The 22,558-nt window shown below is 43.1% G+C and overlaps 1 protein-coding gene across 2 annotated transcripts in view; it reads right to left on the bottom strand.

Moving 5' to 3' along the window:
• The window catches only part of GPR158 (G protein-coupled receptor 158), a 191,021-nt gene extending 169,240 nt beyond the window's left edge, over nt 1–21,781 (bottom strand). The window contains exons 1-2 of one of the 2 annotated variants that reach the window (XM_032182604.1): nt 20,882–21,781; nt 7,457–7,562 (exon numbers count right to left, since the gene is read on the bottom strand). In XM_032182604.1, the coding sequence (XP_032038495.1) occupies nt 7,457–7,562; nt 20,882–21,753 (978 nt within the window). In that variant the 5' untranslated portion in view covers nt 21,754–21,781. The remainder of the gene's footprint in view (nt 1–7,456; nt 7,563–20,881) is intronic. The other variant, XM_032182603.1, reaches the window with a different exon arrangement.
• Nucleotides 21,782–22,558: the final 777 nt, after the last annotated feature.

The raw sequence follows: 22,558 nt of genomic DNA on the forward strand, positions 1-22,558 counted from the left end.
CAAGTTTACAAAAATGCATCAGGATGCTTACTCATCCTGTAGGCATCTGGAGTGTGGGGTGGATGCGTACCATCCACACCCCAATACCCCTCTCCAAAGACAACCCAAGACTGGGCCCTGGCTGGAGAGCAACATGACTCACTTTCAACTCACACACTCTACATAACTTCGTGCAGAAACCAAACTGGAGAGAGCAATTTGCACACCTGGAAGTAACACGTCAGTCTGAGCGAGCAGGAGGTCTATCAGCTGAGAGAATATTTTTCCTGTGTCCCAGCTCTACGATGTGGGTAACAGTCTTTATGTTATCTCACAAGATACTGGAGCACTTGCATGTCCTCAGAAATACGCACATCCATTCTCATGTAGGAGGGACCAAACACTTTGGCACCAAATTAGCATCCATTTATCTAATCACACTCATTACTTAGGGACAGGCACTTCTTTACTGTGAGGGTGACAGGGCACTGGCACAGGCTGCCCAGGGAGGTTGTGGAGTCTCCTTCTCTGCAGATATTCAAAACCCGCCTGGGTGCCATCCTGTGCAACGTGCCTTAGGTGATCCTGCTTGGTAAGGGGGTTGGATTAGATGATCTTCACAGGTCCCTTCCAACCTCAGCCATGCTACAACTGTGATTTTTCAGATATTGTACAGACCTCTGAATGTGCTGGTAACAAATGAAAATCCTGGATGAATGAAGTTCTGCTGCATTTATACTAGATTTGACAAAGCTACCATCACTTCATGTGTAGGAAAGGTAACTCAGCCAGTTTCCCAAAGGAGAATAATCCAGCCTGGCTACAGTCCCCAGGCTCCTGCTGTAAGGTTTTCTGTGGCCACGGGTAGACCTTGACCTGCAGTTTCATGCCCCAGCCACAGGACATTAGTTTGCCAGTCTCTCTCCAAGGATGAGCTCCTGTGCCCGTCCTCCCTCTGTGACTTCTCCTTTGCTTCTACCAGGCACACTTTGTCCATGTCCCATTAGCTAACTAGGTACCTGGGCCATCACCTCTTTCCTTCCCAAACACAAGGGGAAAACTTATTCCTCCCCCACCTACTGCTGTTACACGAGCTTTTTCATACTCTCTCAGATTCTCTCCAATGCACATCTGTAAAAACAGAGATAAAACCTGTAACTTGGAAGGATTTGGAAGGGGGGTGAGAAACACTCCTATCCCCAATCCCTTGAGCCACCTAACCTCATACAAGTGTCCCTTCCTATAGAGTTTGCCTTTATTTTTATTTTTTTCCTGACAAAGTTTAATCATTTCACTTCAAGGAAGAAAAAAACACACAGCAGTAAGAAAACAAGAATCTGAAGACAAAGACTAAGGGACCCTAATTGCTAGCTACTGCTGCTTCTCCAGAATGAAGGTGTAAGGATCACTCGATTCCCATATCCACATGAAATGAAATAAGCATACAGGGCCTAGGCCTCCTTGAGTGCATGTCAGTGTCCTGCAAATCCAGCAAGAGTAACTTCTTTTTACTTTATTTTTAAAACAGTTCACCTTATCCTGCAAGGACTGGTTCAGCTAATCAGTGTTGTCCCACGTAATGATGGTATGTCCAGCAGAGAAAGATCTGAAAGCTGTACCAACAGATGTGAAAGAACTACCAGTAACGGATGCCATGCAATGATTGCCTATCAACTAAAAAAAAAAAAAAAGCTACATCTCTGCTATTTTAATTTTTGTCAGACAGCACTCAGTCATCTATAGCTTTTCACTTTTTAATCTGGGGAAAGGAAAAGCACTGCAAATAGAACTGACTTGGACAAATTTAGATGCTCGTTAATACTGCTAAGACGAAAGGAAACATTACAAAGGTTTTCTTTAGAATAACACAGAAAACCAAGAGCAACTCTTCAAAACAGAGTCATTTAAGATTTTTTTTTCTGAAAAGGCAAAGATAGCTGTAGCTAAGCAACCTGGCTGCTCTTTACACTGAAAGTTGGTTTTCATAGCACCTTGTTTATCACTGAAAGCTCTCACAAACCTTTATCTATGACAGGACAGACACTCCTTTCTGCTTCTGAAAGCAAAAAGCGCTGGCTATTTTTTCTTTACCTGTGTATTAAACTGAGCTGCTCCCTTCCTACCTTAGATTTCCCCTTTGGCCCAGGATTTGATGCCATATTTAGTAGTTATATTCTACCACTTAAGATCTTGTTTTCTTCTAAGGGGAAATATCACCTCACATACAGCAGGAGAAGTACCAGCATAGAGAGTGTATCTTGAATGCAATCTGTAACTCCAGGGATGATGATTGCTTCCAAATTAAAAGTTAACTATATCCTGTAAACCCTGCTCACTGTCAGACTGTATTGCCAACACACACCTTGGTTTTTAAATTCATCTCATTCTGACTGCATTTTTCCTAATGGACAGAAAATTCATGTAAGTAGTAATCAAAATCAATGTCACTGGATATGACCCACAGGGTTATGACTTTTAACTTCTTGTCAGGCTTCCCCTCCCATGGAGTATGTGCATTAAATGGCCTTTTCCCACTTTGACAAAGGCATCTGCTTGGAAAACCTGGAAAGCACTTTTGTTTTTCCTTTCTCCCAACTCCCATTACACTTGTATTGTTAACCACACACACCCCTCGCCTTTTTGTTGGTTGCCTGTAACACTGTGTAAACTGTAGTAAAATGCAATGGTCACCGGTGTTTTTGCCTGCTAAACAGGAAAAAAACCTGACTGTATTGTTCCCATATTGTTTCCTTCCTCCATTGGTTGTGTTTGTGCAGAATAAATACACAGGAGGCCTGTGCATCTTCCTACAAACACAAATATACACATGCTATATACAGACAGCAGTGAAGCTTTTTTTGTTTACTCTGCCTCCCTCATTCCCTCTAGATATTTTTGCACGCTGTCATTTGTGGAATACTGTTGCAACCCAGAGAGATGTCAGCTGAGCCTGCCTCACAGTGCAAGTTGTTGGCAGTCTCATTAAGGCTGGGGGAACGGCGTGGAAGCCACTGCAGTTTTCACAGGCTGATGCTGCTGGCTGCAAGTGTTCGGCCAAGCTCGATGTGCTATGCCAGCTGATTTCTTCAAACATTTCTCTGCCTTGATTTTATCGTCAGTGTCCCAACAAGGACTCTAAAATCATTACCAGAAGTGGAAGCAGTTACCGACAGAATGTATGGGGAGATAACCTTGTATATTAAGAGAAAAATCTTTAAATCTTTCAAACACTAAAAGTGCATGCTTTCTTACCCTCATACCCAACCTTGCCTGTACAATGAAAGCATATTCTGTTTGTTATTAGGAAACTTTTTTATCCTGTTAATTTCAGAATTATCTTTAATATTTTGTTCCCTACCCAACTCATTTGATTATTTTTTGTCTTGCACATATTACCCACCTCACCCACTGCAAATTACCTGTGTATTTTTTCCAGGGAAGAAGGCAGAAAGGAGAGTGCAGCTCTGTGCTTCACCATGGGTTGTCCTTTCTTACCCCAGGCCAAGAACAGAGCACCTGGCCACAGTCCCCTTCCTTTTTGGCTGATATGGTTAAAAAAAAAAAAAAAAAACTGAAGCAGACTTTTATCACTTTTACAGTTTGGCTTCACCATGCAAAGCCTCACCTAACTGCCTGCCTCATCATCTGAAGGTTGAAGGAAGCAATGACTGTTCTCCCAGTTCATCTAGGCTGCTATGAAGTCAGGGATGGGCACAAAAGAGAGCAAGTCAGGAAAAAAAAAATATGACTGTATACTAGGGACCTTGGTAGCCAATTTAAAAGTGGTGGAATCTAAGATTTCAGTCCCTGTTCCCAGAGTTTGCTTTTAGAATTCAATTTGAGTGCACCATAGAAAAAGCAAGGTATTTAAGAGTCAACTTTCCATGTCCTAAGGAACACCTAGGAGAGAGAGTGATTAAAGGAGAAATAGGATGCCTAGGCATTTTCTCTATTTGAGTAGTAATAATCTTCAATTCCCCAACCACACGCTATTTTTCTTTCAAGCAAGGAAGAGCACTACAATTATTCCATCACACAATCAGGTTAGATTTGAGACCTCCCAAAGCTAAATCACAGTGTCACAAATTAGGATCATTTTCTAATGATTCTGTGCCAGAGTGCATAAAGGCAATACAGTATTTTGAGTAGAAATATCTGTGTTTTCTCTTAGACATTAGGAACCATACTTTTTTGTTTGTTCTTGATGTTTTAGCCTTAGCACATAAAGACCTCTGGTTTATTCAGCTCCCAGCATGTTTACATTTGCCGTAATGCACCTCCTCCTCTCTAAACTCATTTTTGTTTGGAAGAAAAACATTTTAGAACAGTACAGAAAGTAGGAAAATTTACCTGAAGCATCTGGGAAATATTAGCCACTACAAAACTGAAGTAAGACAAAATAAAGAAGCCTCTTAGTAACTTGTGAGCTGTTTTATTTTCTCCATTCCCTCAGTCACCTCCTTTCCCTTTTCTCTGTCACTTGCTATATTTTTGTAGTGTTAGACAAGGAAAAAGAGATTTCTCTCTGAAATATTGAGCTTTATGCCTTAGACTTAATGGCACTGGTACCTGATCTAGCAGTAAGGGCAGTGCAGTAACCAAAATTCCAGAGAGAACTGGGAACTTGACTAAGCCAAAGGCTTACCAAAAGGTCTGTGGAAAAATAATGCACTGCTGAATGCTCGAGTCATAAAAAAAAAAAAAAAAAAAAAAAAAAAGATGAAGCAGGGTCTAACAAGCTTAAATCTGTGCCCCCTTTCTTTATTCTGCTTGAGACTGACTTTGTAACCTGGGACAAAGCATTCCAGCATCAGCAGGGATTTCTGCATCTTCATCTAAGAAGATGAAAGCAAGGATGGGCAACATCATTTCAGTAGCATTTATAAGACACGCTGTATGGAAAGCATTACTGCACAGCTATGTAACCTACCCTTACTCTACAGTGCAGATTTTGTTTAAACAAAGTGTGAAAAGCAGCATATGAGATCCGTTTTTATAAAAAAAAAAAAAAAAAAAAAAAAAAGAAAAAAAGAAGAAGACCCCTCCTAAAGCGACCACAGAGGAAAAGGAGATGGTCCACAGATTATTCCTAGCAACTACCTATCCGCAATGTCACTGTTATTAGGCAAGGAGTCTCATCATCTTCAGATGCAATAAGGAAAAGCACTCCCTGCTGACAAGCTGCATGTTGGTCTGGGGGAGGTTGGCATTACCTTCTTTCAGCCATGAGACCCTTGCTGATTTAACACTAATAAATGTCAAGGGCAGATGAGAGGTTTCTGCTCTACGTATGAGTTGAAAAGCTGTTCATGCAGTGGCATTCATTTCCATACCCACATTATTAAAACCATAAGCTGTGAACATTAGCCCAGCTCACATATTACAGCATCACTCATTAAACAACTCCCGTTCCCATGAGTAACACTGCTTATCTGTGCTTTAGTAGAGAAAGGAGGAATTCAAATCTGAGGTTAAGACACCTACATTTAAGTATCTACATCTAGGTGTCACTAGATGCCTAAGAGGCTTTGATACACCATGAAGGTCTAGGTAGTAAAATTGGCAGAGCAGCCAAGGACATTCTTTTTTCTTTTGTAGAAGTAGAGCAGAAGCAGAACAGAAGATATATTTTATTTATGCAGTAAGCTTACTAAAATAAAATCATGCATCTTTCCAGTATGAAAAATAGAGCATCCTTTGTAACATCAGCCCAATATCCCAGCATGAAGAACTAATCTGTAATGTACATCTCACATCTTAAGTAAAATGTTTAAAAAAAAAAAAGTTATTCTCTCCCTCAGCAGGTAAGAAACACCCACCATGCTCTCAGCAGGAGAGTGAAGCCCAGACTGCAGAGAACCCAGCCCTGGCTCATATCTTCAGGAGACACCGTCCCTGCCTTAGTAGTCCATGCCTTGCACCTTATTTCAAGAGGGAGTAGCTTTTTACATTCTTCTGTGTGCAGGACACACAGTTAAGGACTTAGATTTGGAAAAATATATATAGTTTTGAAATTACCTCCAGTGTGGTTTCACTCGGATTATGTTTTGCTTAATGTTAAGAATACAGAGCATGATTCAGAACCCATTACAGCTAAGAGTGGGCTTTGAACCAGTCCAAAGGTACATTAAAGCTTGCCAGTGATACTTCTTCATTATTTCCATTGTACTTTTACATGTGTTTTTCTTGGTCTTCTCATAAGATTTCTTTTCCCCCTCCCTTTTCTTCGCTGCAGGAAGAAACGTAACTTACCATCCCACCCCTCTGCTGACATTTCTACTCATAAGACATTAGGAAAAGGAGGACAACTTGTCAAAACACATAGTCATGTACAGGATAACTAGCATACACTAAAAAACAAGGTTTATCAGATCTCAGAACAGTATTTTTTTCTAGGAGGAAACATGAGACATCGAAAATCATTCCCTTCAATTTAGAAGTCAAAAACTAATTGACAAAGAAAAAAAACATTTGCAGAAATATTTACATTTAGTTTTTATTTCTCAAACAACATTTCTTATTTTGTATATATTTTAAGAAAAAAAAAAGTGAAAAATACCAAAAAAGGTGTTTACAGCAATTCCGAGTTTTTCTTGCTCAAAAATGTTAACCAATGAATTCCTCAAAACAAACTTTTCCTAAATTTAGATTTGGTTTGGATAGAACTGCATTTTACAAGTAGTTTGGTAAACAACTCCAAATTTCATTCAATTTTCAAATTTCTTTCAGCTTTCAATTTCCCCTGTGCTTTGTGCTTTCTGAAAGTACAGAAGTACACAAAGAACAGTCTCACAGATAACAAATGTGCACCTTTGAAAACAACATTATATGTAATCAAAAAAATCACTGAATATATTGTAGCTTTAAGTTTCATTGCGTACATGTGATTTGCCAAGCTGAATGATCTATGATACATTGACAGACGGAGCCAGACACAGGCCTTCAGAAGAAAGGGGAAGCAGGAAGGAGTTGAACAGAAACATTTAGTCAGCTCTGTCAAAATGTTGGCATTTCTATTAAAAAAGAATTATAGCATCCAATTTTGTTATTCTGCATCATTCTTGCAAGAGACCAAACTTCTCTGAATAAACAGTACCAGCATTTTAGCCACTTTTACTGCATTTTATAAGACTGTCCACTCAAAAGAGATACTCATATTAAAGTTTATTTTAACTTTGAATGTAAAATAATGGGTTTTGATTGACTCACAAGAACTTCATTAATCATTTCGCAGATATTCTTTGTTCCTATAGCTAATATTTCTGCACAGTAACTTAACTTCTGCTTTAATGCCAATATTCCTAAACTGCAGGCATTCCTGAAACTCATGCATACCATAACACCTTGCACAGGAAGGTCTGCCCAGTCCATAAACCACATTTAGAGTCTATAGAGCAGCTAACACTTACACTACAGAAAGTTATTCATAATGGAAAGACTCCTTGTTGAGGTTTAGCTTGGTTCCTTACAAACATACCTCAGAGTTGTTGAGATGACATCTGTGTGTTCCCGAGAACCACCCCTCACTCGAGCACTGGTCGATATCCACCTTCTGCAGATTTATGTCCACTTTAACGACACCTCTGAAAAAGAGAAAACAGCCTTGAACACAATGACTACAGAAATACACCAAACTTCTTTACAATGCTATAACCTGCCAAGCAGAACTACATTTGTCCTCTAAATATGGAATTTGATATGTCTGAGAAGAGAAATGTGGAGTTTTGTGCTCCCAAAGCCATGCTCGCAGAGACATATTCATATGTTAGAGCTAACTGAGTTGCATTATGGCACGAAAGCTGCAAATCTCATGCACTCGACAGATGTAAGGTGGCAGGTATGAATAAGTTACACACTCAAATAATTTAACACCCTTCACATTTTACGATGCAGAAAAGAACTAAAATAAGCACAATGAGTGACCTGCTCTCTCTCAGACCCCAGCAGCCTCACCAGCCAACCCAGAGGGCACACTGAGCACTGAGGCCAGGGAGTACCCAGAACCATACGTGACTGCCATGCCAGGTGACAACATCCTCCCTTTTACCCCAGGGAATGATGTTTGCCAAAACCATTGTGCAAAAATTCACACCCAGACCCCCCTCTCTGCACATCTCCTTGACTACATTGATATATCAGCAATTTAATTCCTCTCACAGAGATGCAAGCCACTACAGAAGGGCAGCACAGTCCAGGAGTAGGCCACTGATGCCTACGAAGCCAAAAAAAAAAGGTTCCTCCATACACAAGTCCTTGATGACTGTCTGAACTATTTTAGTTGGACACCAAGAACGTTTGTGTTTTCTTCATCAAAAGTTCCCCTTAATTTTTTATGAATGAAGAGCTAACAACCAATTTCAAACCCAGTGCTCCATTTTATAAAAAGAAACTCAGAAATCACCACAAGAAAACAAAAGCTGTAAGTTTGGAGTCACATTTCTAAAAAAACCTCCAACAATTTCCTCATTTTCTCTAAAATCATCTCCAAGATGACTTCAGATGTGGAACATTTATAGCATCAGCTTGTGAAAGTAGCTGTGACTGCTCTGGACTTGGCAAAAATGTTGCCATGCAAATTTTGGTAGGTCATAAGAGACTCACTCAACTCATAAATGCTCTCTACTGATTTTCTAAGTCTAGGGTACCACTTCTTATAAGTCAACAGTTTCAGCCACTTCAGACTAAAGCTTTGATTTCCACCATGTGACCTTGCATGGCACAACAACCACCAGCCCCCTTTCAGGCAGTGGACTACCCTCCCAGCTACTAATCCTCACCTTTACCAAGGACAGAAGTGGTGCAACATTACCTCTTAATTGCCTAATGTCAGATTTCAGAAACAAATAGCCTAACATACATGCTGTAGTTACATCAATGGTACCAAAATGCTTCTAAATCATTTCTTAAGATACCATTCTCTAGGTCTTCCAAAGGCACTCTACAGACTGTTCTTCACCTTCAGAGCTTTGTCAGATTCAACATACCATAGTCACACTTTTCAGAGATCTCCTCTTCAGGCCTTGGGATGCACCAAAAGCTTTTCCCAAGAGATCTCAAAGGACCAAGGACATGGTCACCTTTGCTCACCTCAAAGCATGTTGACTCTTTTAACTAAAGTACAATATATATAAGAATTGTAACAATAAATAATAGTGCTACAGAGCCATACATTTGAGGGGTCGCTTGTGAACGAAATCAGAACATGGGTAAGGGCGAGCTTGCTCAAAACAGGACAATACTGCTCCCTCTTATCTAACAGCAGTATGACCAAGAGCAAAGTGTCCACACCAGCTATATCTGGACATTTATCCTCATACATGCTAGATAGTCATTGGAGAAACACAAGGAATCAGAGGAAGACTGCATTAGGAACCTATGTGCCAAAATAAGAAGTTCGTACAGATGCTCTTCATCCCCTTGCCTCTATCTCCTGCTAAAATCTACACAATCTGATACTGGACACGCTTTAAAATCTCTTGAAATATCTAAGCATAGGTTGTGGCAAATTCAGCTGGAAATAGCACACACCATGCTTTTGGAATACACAAAAATATTTTTAATTCATAGCTCTATTTCCAGTCTTGTTTTGAACATCAGCCTCCTCAGGGACTGCTAAAACTACAGTTCCTCCCCTCCCAATTGCTTTTTCCATGGTTCCCGGTAACCACTGGCCTCAGGGGAAAAGCTGCCACACTGTACACACTAATGCTCCCTAAAATGTTTATGTTGGTGGGTTACAGGCTTATCTTAACCTCGTGAGAAGACACCTGCTTCAGTTGTTCCTGGAGTACATAGAGTAAGCAGATGTAACTAACTCCTCAACAGGTCACACACAGACCCCACCAGGTAGATTTCTGGTATTTTCTGGACTTTTCTGAACATAAATACTAATGTGTAGGCCAGGGACAAGACCTGCTTATTAATGATTTCACTTTAGCTGCACACAGGTGTAAAGAGCTCAAGCGCATGAAGCAAGCAGCAGGCCCAGGACTAGGGCAAGTCCCTGCCTTCTCAGTTCATCCTATACACAAGGGACTTTGGTAAGGGTCTCTCAAGCATTAGGTTGTCACTGACTACTCTAAAGAAACTAGTTTATGTGGTAGGAAAGAGTGTTGATATATCCTTACTAAGGCTGCAACAGGTTCACCTGGGAGACTCTCCAAACACCTTAGGAAAGTAGGCCTTCAGTTCCTTTACAGGGAAAGCTTTTCCCTTGCATGCATTTATTTTTTAACTGGTCAAAGAGGCAACTCTCCTTTCCCTCTACAAAGGCTTCTGGAAAGAGACAAAACGAAAATGAAGGGTAAACTGATCACTGCTGGGGCATGAGGAATAGTTACAAAGCACACACACACAGCTAGAGTTTGCCAAGTGGTATCACTGACCATTTCCATGTCCTCCGTCCAAGGCCCAGCATCCACTTCAGCAGCAGGCCCACCTTTTCCCCTGCCCTAAGTTTGCTAACAACATGCTTACAGAAGTGTTTCTTGTTGCCCTTCATGTTTCTTGTCAGATCCAACCCCAGATGTGCTTTGGTTTCCCTAACCCCATCCACCATCAAAGTCTCCAGAGTAGGATTACCTGAGCCTGCTTCCACCTCTCATGCACTTCCATTTCATGTTTGAGTTTTGACAGTTTTTTGTCAGGCCAATGTGGCTGAACAGCCACAATTACTTATTTTCAAACTATTTCCACAACGCTTTATCCAGAAACACTACAAAGTACTTTGATTTTAAACAACGCGTTTTCCATTTGAATTCTCATGTTAAAACTTCTCACAAGAACACTTGCCTTTCCACAAAGCCCAATCTTCAAGACCTCGGTACAGATATTTCTATCCTTTCTACCTTTTTGTGTCTGCAGTTCTGTAGCACAACCTGAACTTCTGATACAGTTACGCTGTTCTGCTTTGTCCTTTTCCCAGGGCTTTATGAGTTTGTGGTGAAAATCCACAGGAAGGAAGAACAGTGCAGTCCAGAAGCAGGACTATGAAGATCTCTCCTGAGTGTTAAAAAATACTACAGCTTTCCACTGTCTTCCCTCACGGCACATTTTAACCCTTTTTCACTGTACCTCTGCAATATGCTCGTCTCATGGTAACGTCACAGTTCTGCTGAGGTAGTACCAGGCTCTTGCAACTACTCGATGATACATAACGCTTTCAAAGGAAAGAAGTTTAAGTGTACATGTGGCATTTACGAAAGGCATCATGATGGTACAGACTTATACTGCATTCATTTGGGACACTTTGCCATTTGAAAACACCATCTCAGACTCATACCCTACCAACATTACGCATAGGGTACACCAATATGTACGTTATGCTGTATTTCTGATATTCATCTGTGATTAATACAGTAGCTGGCACAGCCCAGCTAGACACCCACATTTTCACTTATTTTTGATTCAGCATTCGGAAAATGGAACATATGGAAGAACACATCCTCCTATTATGTATACAGACCAACTACCTGTAAGTGTTACATTTATTGGACTAACTGGAAATAATTGCAGAAATAATCTGCTCTCTCAATAGAAGTGATCAAGACAAACGTCAACTGTATGACAGTCAACTCAGTTTGTCAGCATAACACATTCATCCACGCTGACAGTGCTGCCTGGCTGAACTCAAGCCACTGTGATAAGTTAATAACAATATTACTGGTAATTGTGGACCATCTGGCAAGTAAGTATATTTTGTTAATCTCCTTATAACTATAAATATTTGTTTTCTGCCACAATTTTACAGTCCTTACACACACAAAAAAACACTAAAGATTAAAGTTTGTGCTTAACATTTTGGACAACTGTAGATGAAGAATTGGTTGAATTGTACATAACAGATAATCATTGAAGTATGTCATCAAGGATTTTGTCGGGTCAGAGGTTTGATTTAAGAGGCTTTCATGTCTGTCTTAATTTCCAGTACCACTGTTTGTTGGCATTCTGTTTGCCTCAAAATCTGTGCCAGAAATTGATTTAAGCTTATTTTCTCAACCTACCAGCTATCTTGATAGTTTCAGTAGTTATAATATTTCATTGTAACAACTTGTTGTAAAACCTGTAGATACAGAAGATTTTTTTGCCTGTACTGTCTCACTATAAAAAAAAAAAAAAAACAAAAAAAAAAACACAGATGGAACATCTTCCCTTTCTCCCATCCAGCTCAAGCCAGAGCTGCACAGAACAGCCTGCCTGCATTCAAATGGTGACAAACAATGTCTTTGTCCTCTAGATCTTCAGAAGCTTTTGGCACAGAGGTCATCGTAGCTCAGCTAAACAGGCATTCAAAATTTGTCTTCTAGGTTTGTTCACTTAATGCTGTGTCTGTAAGCATCGCAGGCAAATAGGAGAATCTGATACCAAATGTATGAATAAGATCCTTACAATAATCAGTTCTGTAATAAACAGTAAACATCAAGGGCATTAAAGCCTATTAATTGAAGAATCAGAGAAACCTTCTGAAATTTAGACGTAAAGAGAACCAGATACAGTAGCAGATCCTTTAACATTAAAGGTTGTAGAGAAAAGTCTCTCCAAGTTATAACGAAGCCTTTCAAAAGCACCAACAATACCATATATATTTCATCTGACTGATGACAAATCCTGTCTAAGCATGAATCCTGCATGCCTCAGTAGAATGTAAACTTCCTCATGATGTGTTGCATTAGAAACCAGGGGAAAACAAAATCACTGTGGTGGGTTTAAAGAGACAAACAAATGGCCCTCACCAGCCACAATTAAGGTATCAGGCATGGTTACTCCATGCCAAAGCAGACATCATCCCTCAAATCTAAATGCCTTCCTAGGTTCTTAGTACCATATTCATTCACACCCCACAAGTTATCCTTGAGAAGTCTTCCTTACCAAAAAAAAACAAAAACAATGAAACGAGAAAAATGAATTCTGTACTGATGTCCCAAATCTGCAAATCCACACACCTCTAGATAAATGCATACTGTAATAAGCATAGCAAAGGTTTTCAGGTTGGAAACCTCTGTGCCTTCTCATTTTGCAAACTGGCTCATTCAAGAACATTAGCTTTCAAATGTTGCACCTGAGTCCACTTCAAAGCGTCTTTGGCCATCCAAGAAAATCCCGCTGTCAAATTCACAGGTGACCTTCAGCTGTAAAGATCTTACTGGTAATCAACAGCTTCTGTGTGTTCAAAGTTATTTTCAAAAGTTCAGATTTGGGATTCCACATCACCGCGATGTCCCTAGAATTATCACCACCTTTGCACTGTAATGTAGCCACCAGATTCATACAAACCTACTGTGATATTACATATAACATGATTTTGATTTGGTCACTCAGTTATCACTAATTTCTTAGTGTCAGGACAGACAGACTTGCCTGATTCCTTAGCCATAGCATGACTGCTGGTTTTCAGCCCACTTTCACAGAAGAAACAGCTTTCACTAAAAATATATTTAACTGAAGAGTGCAGTATAGCAGTGTGGGCACACGAATTAGGATTCACCTGCAAAGAAAATCCCTGTAGGCCATTTGGAAGAGTACTACAAGGGTGGAATACTTAAAGCTGACTCCTCTGTTGTCTGCAGAGTTATTTCGTATTCAATTCAGCCTTCAGATTTATGGCACACAGCACTGCCTGAGGACTTCCCTGCATTTTAGTTAAAGAATTTCCTAGATGCTTTGAGGGGTGGTGATATTTTTGCTGGAGGATTTGTGTTTAAGGACTGCTAGCGTCTAAATTCTGTGACCAGGCACCACCTCATTGAGGAAGGGTGCAGTGTCAGCAATGGCGGGGTACCACTTGCATTAGATTCTGCTTATGAAAAAAGGTCTTGGAACCAAGTTTAGATAGTTCAATAAGAAACAGTCATTTTTCAAATATTCCCATTACTATCCATAGGGTCAACAAGACAGGTGGAGAGAACAGACAGTGATATGAGGAAGTTAGGAACAAGAAGAGCTCTGAACGAGAAGGATCCTACACAGGAGAGATGACCTCAGCCTAACTACAGCTGCACTTCTGACACCAAAGATTTACAAGGTAGTAGGGGAATTTTAGAAATGAAAAGTGGAAGCCAATGTTCAGAAAAAGGAACCTGGAGGAGCATAAACTCAAGCAAGAGGGCAAGACAAAAAATAAGAAATATTATAGGATCAGCACGTTAGAAGCGTAAAATCTAACCAAAACAACCAAAAAGTTGTCAAATATCTCAGAAAAAGGCAGTCCAAAATAAAATCCATCAGGCCAGTAGACAATCATAATCTGAAAAGAACTCAAATGACAGAGCCTTTACAGAAAGCAAACTGTTTTAATCACTACACTCTTTTAGAGCCAAGGAAGCTTCCACTGCTCAGCCATTCTGGAGAGCATCAGTGTGACAGGAGGTCAGCTCTCACCTGTAGGGATGCTAACAAGCTGGGCACCACAGTTACGCCTGCTTTGCTCAACAGGTTTAAAAGGGATCAAAACCAGGTGAACCCTGACAAACTTTGCAGGTGATAAAAATATACAGCGTACAACACAACTAAATCTGACTGGCCCAGAGAAGTTGAACGCAGAATGCTGGAAAAGTGTTTTTGTAAGACAAGGATCATGGATGTCCAAATAAATTTATCACACAGCAAATTTAAAAATAGAAAGTAATAATTGCTCTTTAAACAGCTCAATTATATTATGGAAAGCAAAGCTAAATTATATTGTAGAAGACAAAAATGGGTTAAAAATACGTTTAAATTACAGATATCAGTTTAATCCATACCTACTATCAATGCCCTTTCAGATGCAGTCTGAAAGGCAAAGTTTTTGTATTGCTTATTACTTGTAAATGGAATATAACCAAGATACTCAAACACTTCTTATATTGCTTCCTAAGTGCCTGCCAGAAGCTGCTTTTGGAGACAGAACTAGATAAGCCTCTCATCTGACCTAACAGCGCAATACTTTTGTTCTTATCTTTGGGAACATTTCTCAATCTCAGCTCAGGTTCATGAATAGACAGAATAGGAGGTGACAGTCCTGGCGCTGCATCTCCGATAGTGAGAACTGTCACATGCCCACTCCCTTCAAAAGACCTTTGATAGCCTGCTGTGCTGGAAGCCTTAACCAAGGAGGATAGGGGCAGGGAACAGAGGATTGGAAGTAGCAGTTTGACCTAAAAAGCTCATTCCTTTTATTCCAACTTACCACATGCTACATAAGTGTTGTCACAAACACATGTTTCAGTCCTCTCCTGGTCATATTTAGCTTCTTTCTTCAAATACCCCACTGTTTCTCCAACAGGGAAGAAATCCAAAGCGTGCTTCCAAAAAGAATTCCTTACTCCTTGTTCCTTTTTTTTTCATCATCATTTAGTTTATTCTCAGCCATGGCCTAATACGTAAAAGGCACATACATCACTGACTGTATAGAGAACATTAAAAAAAATACTGGGGAGGGGGTTCTTTAACCAACAATAAATCACGTTAAGTAGACATTTCTTTGTTCTCACCTCTTTTCAGGAATATAAATCCAAAACTTTTAGTTTGAGGAAACAAATTATTCCTTTTCATTTTCAAAATCCATTCTAAATCCGCCCACACCTTCAATCATGTTATATGGGCCAGGACATGGTATAGAAGAAGATGTCAGCCTCACCATTTTAAAATATTTTCAAGATTATACAGCTAACACATCATGCCACAACACTTAATATCCCTCCTTAAAAAGTTAAACTGAATTTTGTTTTCCGAGTTCAGTACTAAGACTAGATTGAAAAGAAACGGGGAAACTTTTTTTAAAAGAGGTGGTTAAAGTCAGAACTTGTAACTTTTTTTCTTTTAAATGTGATTCAAGTTCTGAAAACTCTCTTTTAAAGTCTATTTTTGTGGGTATTTTACCAATTTAACACCTGTGAAATATTTAGCAGAAGCATATTCCCTAAGAAATTACTTGTCATATGTAGTTCTACCTTTATGGTAGAATTTGCCTTCAGTAATGTTTCCTTAACTAAGCACCCCATTATGGGATAACCCTAGAGTGGTTTGAGTAATTTTTAATAGTACAGTGGAAATCATTACATTACACTGCCTTTAGGGAAAAAAAAATAGCTGAATTGAACTGTGCAATAAAGATTAATCTTTGCACCAAGGAATACATTTCAAATAATTAAGAGAGAAGGAATAAATGTCAGGAAGAAAAAATATTAGGAAACAACAGTTGATTCAGCCAAACTTCAGAACGAAGGTACCCACAGCTGTTGCAGAACACAGCATTGTTCAAAAACCAAAAAAACAAAGCTTTACTCAGCTTGTTGAGTATGTTCCTTTCTGCCAGAACAGCCATTATGCCATTGCATCCTCACAGCAGTCCTTGAGGCAACTGATTGCAAATGCTGCCCTGTACTTGGTGAAACACGGCCTTACTGGAACACAGAGAGGCAGAACCATTCCTTCACCCTAAAGGGATTCAGGCCTGCTAGATGAAAAAAGTGAGCAATGACCACTTCCCAAAACGCTGACATGCTTCACGACAACAGTAAAGAAAATGAGAGCAGCACACGAGAACGTTCTGAACTGCAAGAGCAACAGCTCATACATCAGAGTTTGGGAGTAATTGATGTCATCGCACGAGGCTGAAACACTGCACACAAATCTGACTAACCATATTCAAGGAATGCTGGAACAGGACTTGAAAATAGGGACCATGGCAACAGAGAGCTCCTGACAGGAGGCTGGAGAAGGCTGGGTTCTTTAGCCCAGTAACCAAAGGTGGAGAAGGACCTGCTGCTGCCTATAAATAGGTCAGGGCAGTAAACATCTGCAGACAGCTATTTCAGCCAGAAGGCAGTTCTGGAGCAGGAACAAATGGATATTTAAATGAATAAATTTAGATCAGAAATCAGAAGAAGCTATCCCAACCATCAGGCTGGGGAAGTGGAGAGCCAAGACAGAAAGCTACCTACTTTAAGATGAAGTTGCGTCAACTGATTACATTAAGCGGGCTTTGGTGAGCAAGAGATTTGGCTCAATAACTGAGGAGAGTGGATTTTTTTTTTTAATTTTTTATTTTTTATTTTTTTATTTTTAGAAAAGGAAAAAATCTCATATGCTCCTAGTAGGAGACTACTTACACACTTTCCTTCCAGATCAGAGAGCAATCCTCCCCACCCACCCACTGGAGTGCTGAAGCAATGAGAGCCTCCCACTTCCCCTCTAGAGGCCGAGTGAGTGCTTTTAGCAAATGGACCACAGCCATGAGGTGAAGCTTTTCACACCCTTCTGCTTCCACAGCAAGGCTGCAGAGTCCAGCTGGATCTTCGTGGGCTGCAGAACGTGGCTCAGTGTCACTGAGCAACAGAAAGTAGCAGAGGAAGGTCACAGACTAACAACAAACACTACCAATGCTCTACCCTGTGCAGCACAAGAGCTGTAGAGCAATTAGACACATTAGATGTTGAATTCCAGCTGCATCAGCGTAGACTTTGGAATGAAGAAGGAATGGTTAATGTCACCAACAGATGACTTCCAGTCTCTGTGAATCCCCTCCCTGCTTCAAAATGAGCCTGCACTGTATTCACTAAGCAGATGGGAGCATCGCCTCCCTTCCTTTTGGGCAGAACAAAGGTCAGGGAAAGCAGATGAGACACCAGCAAGCACTGCTAAGAAGCAGTGCAAAGGCAGCACCACTGATATGGTCCCACTGGCCTCAGACAGCTTGCGGTACGTTCATCAGCACAATCAACATGTCTTTGGTTTCTTCACTTATCTCAGTAGTTGGCCTACAATAACCTTGTCAAGAGAATTAAAAAGACATTCTCCTTCTTGGCCTTCACTTCACAGTTTGTCTTCCACCTCATGTGAAGGGATAATTATATGGGGGAGTACAAAATTAAAGGCCAATAGCAAGCTGTTTGCAAGAGCCCCGTGCCTGTAACAGTCACATCCTTTGACTGTAGGCCCAACCCTTCACCACATAGAAGTGATGCTTTGCTTGCAACTGCATTTGCAGAACCTCATTGATGACAGTACTGCAGTAGTAGCACGTACTGAACAAAACCAGTAGTAATTATTAGGCTCATCTTCATGAAACTCTTCCCATTACTGTATTGGGCAGTGTACCCATCTGTTACTGGGACAGAAGATACACCAAAAGGTAGGGGCAATGGCTTTTCCTTCTACAGCCTGAAAAGATGCTTCTCCATGAAGAAAATGAGTTCATGATTCTGTTACTCCAACATGGCACACCATAAACCTAATGTCAGCAAAGAAGAAAGTACATGAACTGTAAGAGGAGCATTAAAGGGGCACACACTAAAGTACCGTCAGTGATCCCACACCAAGCTATTAAATGGAAGGAGCATGTAAGCTGAGCCATTAAGTATTCCTAACAGATGGTTCAGGGATATTTCGTTGAGAGGACCAATGTGGCTTTTGAAAAAAATGGAGACTAAAATACATGCTGCTTTTTACCATATGGGCCTTAAATAGGAATTTAAAGTTAAACCATTGTGTCACTCACAGACAGATGGTGAGGGGAAATAAGGCTTATTTCATGAGGGACCTTGTAGTTATTAGAACACTAGTACTAATTGCTGTATTAGATCTTGCATTTTTATTTTACGTGCTTATATTTCAGATGGTTTATCCTCTTCAGAACTCACTCTGAGGCTGCACACCTATCAGGTACTAAAAATATTGTGTAACTACCGAGATGTCCCGCAAGTCTTGGAAGAAGTTTATTTTGGTTTTAGTATTTTCTATGTAGCTGCAGAGTTATTTCCTCAATATCACACATAAGCCTATTAGAGGCCATCTTTCATGTAACATATCTCAAACTAGAAACACTGGAACCATCATTTAACTTTGCCAAGATATATACATACACACACTTTTTCACCTGCTTTCTTATGGAGTTGCAAGTTGTCTCAGAAAAACATCCTGAGATTTTCTTAGAAGTGTTTATCAACACATCTCTGGGTTTGATACAAGAACTTTGTCCAAACTGTTCAATTCCACAGCAGTACAACAGTAATACAACACCTATAATACCCCATTGCAACATCTAAATGAAAATTCAGTTCTCCAAGCTTAAATGTGCCTATAGGATGCCCTCCAAAATATCTGAGTTGCAACAAATGATTGTTTCCTTAACTGAGGTGAATCCCACACAGTAAATGGAGGCCAGGAAGATCAGGAAACCTGGCAGTGCTCTGTACTGCGCCCAGGAGGACCCCTACTGGTAGCCTTGGTTGGCCAGGGTTACTGCCAAGTGGACCTGGTGTGTCCTGTGCATGAGCTACCACAGCAGAAACCTACACCACTGAGATGCTTCCTGGCATCATAGGAGCTTGGCACAGAGCTGAAGTTGATGCTTGGTCTCTGCTGCTGAAGAGACCTGCTCTTCTTTCAGCTGAAGGTAACAAAGCTTTGTTAGATTTCATATCAAGATCTAATTTCTCTAATACTTAGTTGGTGGCTGCAACCCCACCTCCAGCCTAAAGGTTCTTCAAGTTACATGAATTTCTGTCCCCAACAACAGAATCTCTGCCTCACTAGCTTTCACCTGCATCCTTAAGTTTGTTTGAATATTTCAAGCTACAAGAAGTTCCCTGAACTTGTCTGAGTCCCTGCTGGGGTCCAGGAGAGCTCTGCAGTACAGCTTTTCTTGGCTTTCGGTCTTGAGAGGAAGGAATTCAGCAACAGACTGCAGATGAGCTCATTCTACCCTAAGCCTACCAGCCCCAGAAGCGTGAAGAGCAAAAGGTAATTTCATACATAATCATCCTCTCTTTATTCAACATATTTTTATTTTTTTTTTTAAAAAAAGATGAGAATACATGACTGCATTCATACCTACTTGATCCCACCAGATTTCAAACTAAGCCAAGAAAGCCACTGTTCATACACACAATTGTCTGGGCACTCGAGTGTGACAAAATCTCTTCCATTTCCACTGTGTTGTTAGATGTCTTCACCCACCACTCAATCACAGCACAAAGCAAATTCTCTGCTCTTCCCTTACTTCCTGAAAAAGGAAAGCTGCTTCACTAAAGCTGCTTTGAGTGGGCATTCCCCAGCAGAATTACACATGATCCCCACTACAAACGTGCCAGTGCAAAAACCGGATATCTCATACTCCACAGGTTGCTCTCATTCCTTAGACACATCTTTTTTTTTGCTGTTAAAATAAGTTATAAGAGCCCTTCCGTATCCTCCTCTCTGCTAGTCACAGCCCAGTGAGAAACTCCTAGAGATAACAGCAGTAGAAAACAAGCAATTCTTCACATGTGCCAGGTCTCATCTATACAGTTTTGCAATGGGGTGGGGATCCTACAAACAGTGCCCTAAAGAAAGCTTCCCAACTGCTGGTTTAGGCTGTAACCACATGCACTATGAGAAACCTGCAGTGGCAGTCACCTACACACTGACCAGGCTTGAGCACCCCACAGTGGATGTGCCCTGAAGACCAGGAACTGCAGTTTACCAGGGTGACAACATTGTTTCCCAGTTGGTTAAAAAAATCACAGTTGGGGTTGAGCTACTTTTAGTTCTGCAGCAGAGTAAGAAATAACAGCTCGGTAAAGATCGTTTGCAAAGAAATAACCTGCAACTGGCAGCTCCTGCTATCTCCTCTCCTCCAGAGAGATGCCCTGCACATAGCCCACATACACACCTGTTTCAGTGAGAGCAGTTAAAGAAAACACGGCTTTACGGACTGAGATAGAAGCAATCCTCCTGAGCAACAGCTCCCTAAGACACATGAAGGTGACGCTCAACAGGAAGGCCTGAGGTTGCACTGCGGTGTGACTGAGCAGCCGGCCGGGGAAGGGCTGCTCAGGTCACACAGCAGAGGCACAGCACAACCTTCCCGAGGAGGGGGCAGGATGGGGAAGCCCACCTTACCCCCTTCCGAACAGGCAGCGAGCAGAGGAGCCCCCCCTCCTACCTGAATTCGGGGAGAAGGTTTGGTCGCAGTCCATAGAAAGCCGCCGAGAGAGTCACTAACCAGCCGGGTTTGTAATTCCCATTCTCGCACTCCAGGTAAGGCGAGGACCACCTGATGTGGTTCTTATCCGCCGTGAAGCTCTCGCGCCTCTTCCAGCTGTTCTCCAAAGTTTTGGGGCCTGCGTTCAAGACCTTCCTGTGCAGGTGGGGCCTCCACTTGCGCTTCAGGCTGTGGAACCACTCTGTCTCTACAGAGGCATTCGCCAGGCGGTGAGCCGAGGAGGACAAGTCCTGCAGGAGGATCTGGCTCTCGTGCCGGCTGGCCTGGAGGAAAACCTGGGGGGTCGAGGAGAAAGGCTCCGTGCTGAAGGTGATAGCTGCCCTGGAGATGTTGGGGTCCCCCTCCAGGAGGCTCCTGATCAAGGCTCGGTACCACTCCAGGTCCTCCTGCAAGTTCTGCTCCCGCGACTTATTGCTCTGGAGGATCATGTTGAGGAAGTTGGTGGCGTGGGTGAGGGTGTCCAGGGCCCCGTGCAGGGACGGGTGGGAGGTGAAGCGCGACTTGCCGGCCAGGCTGGCCAGCTCGTACCTGCCGGAGCAGTTGGCTCGCCGCAGCTCCCGGGAGTCGCCCGTGTAGAGGAACGAGGCCACGTCCTGGGGCACCTCCTCGGCCAGCCGCTGCGCCAAGATGGTGCTCTCCGGAGAGCGGCTCCGCGGGGCCGGGGGAGGCTCCCGGCTCTTGATGTGGTTGTAAACAGCCTGCCTGCCTCTGGCCGCCCGCTCCCGGCCCTGCGCCGCCTGCCCGGGGCTGGCCGCGGCGCCGAGCCCCCGCGGGGCCAGCAGCAGGAGCAGCAGCAGCCGGAGCAGAGCCATGGCCCCGGGGGCAGCGCAGGCACGGCGGACTCACTCAAGCCGCGCTCCGCAGGGCTCCGGGGCTTGAGGGGGGCAGCCCCCGGCCCCGAGGCACCTGTGGCGGCCCCCGCCGCCGGCTCGGAGCGGAGCGGGGCTGCTCGCGGCTCCTCCGGCGACGGGAGCTGCAGCAGCAGCAGCAGCGAGCCCGGCCGGCCGCGGCCACGGCGCTCACTGAGGCGCTGCCCAGCGCAGCGCGCAGGGGCGGCGGCGCCCGGCGCAGCAGCAGCGGGTCCCCCCGCGGCGCCCCGCCGCCGCCCGCGCTCCGCCGCTCCGCATCCTTCGGGCGCCGCTGCCGGAGACCAGGAGGAGGAGGAGGAGGAAGGCGTGCGGGGTGCGCTGCGGGACTGCCCCCTCGCTGCCGGCTTCACCGGGAGCACGGCGGCTGCTGGCAGCGCTCGGCTTCTCCCCGCCGACCACCAGCGCGGAGCTCCGCCACACGCAGCCCCTCACCGCCGGGCGCCCCCTTCCCTCCCTCCCCGCCGGTCCTTATAGGTGTGCACCGGGCGGCTGCCGCCCCGTGTGGCCGCCTCGGCTGCCAGTCAGCCGGCAGCCATTCGCGGGGCGGGAGGGAGGAGGAGGAAGAGGAGGAGGAGGCGCAGCGGAGAGGCGTCGAGGCAGCTCGCCTCACCTGCCGCCCGCTGGCCCAGCCCGGCTCGGCTCGGGGCGGAGGCGGAGGAGCCGGAGCCGCCCGCCTGGAGGAGGCGGGGGGCGGCTCGGGGCGGCTCGGGGCGGGGGCTCCGCCGCGGGGAGGGTGGCGGCGACGCCT

Source organism: Aythya fuligula, chromosome 2 (assembly GCF_009819795.1).
Source record: "Aythya fuligula isolate bAytFul2 chromosome 2, bAytFul2.pri, whole genome shotgun sequence".
NCBI classification, from domain to species: Eukaryota; Metazoa; Chordata; class Aves; order Anseriformes; family Anatidae; genus Aythya; species Aythya fuligula.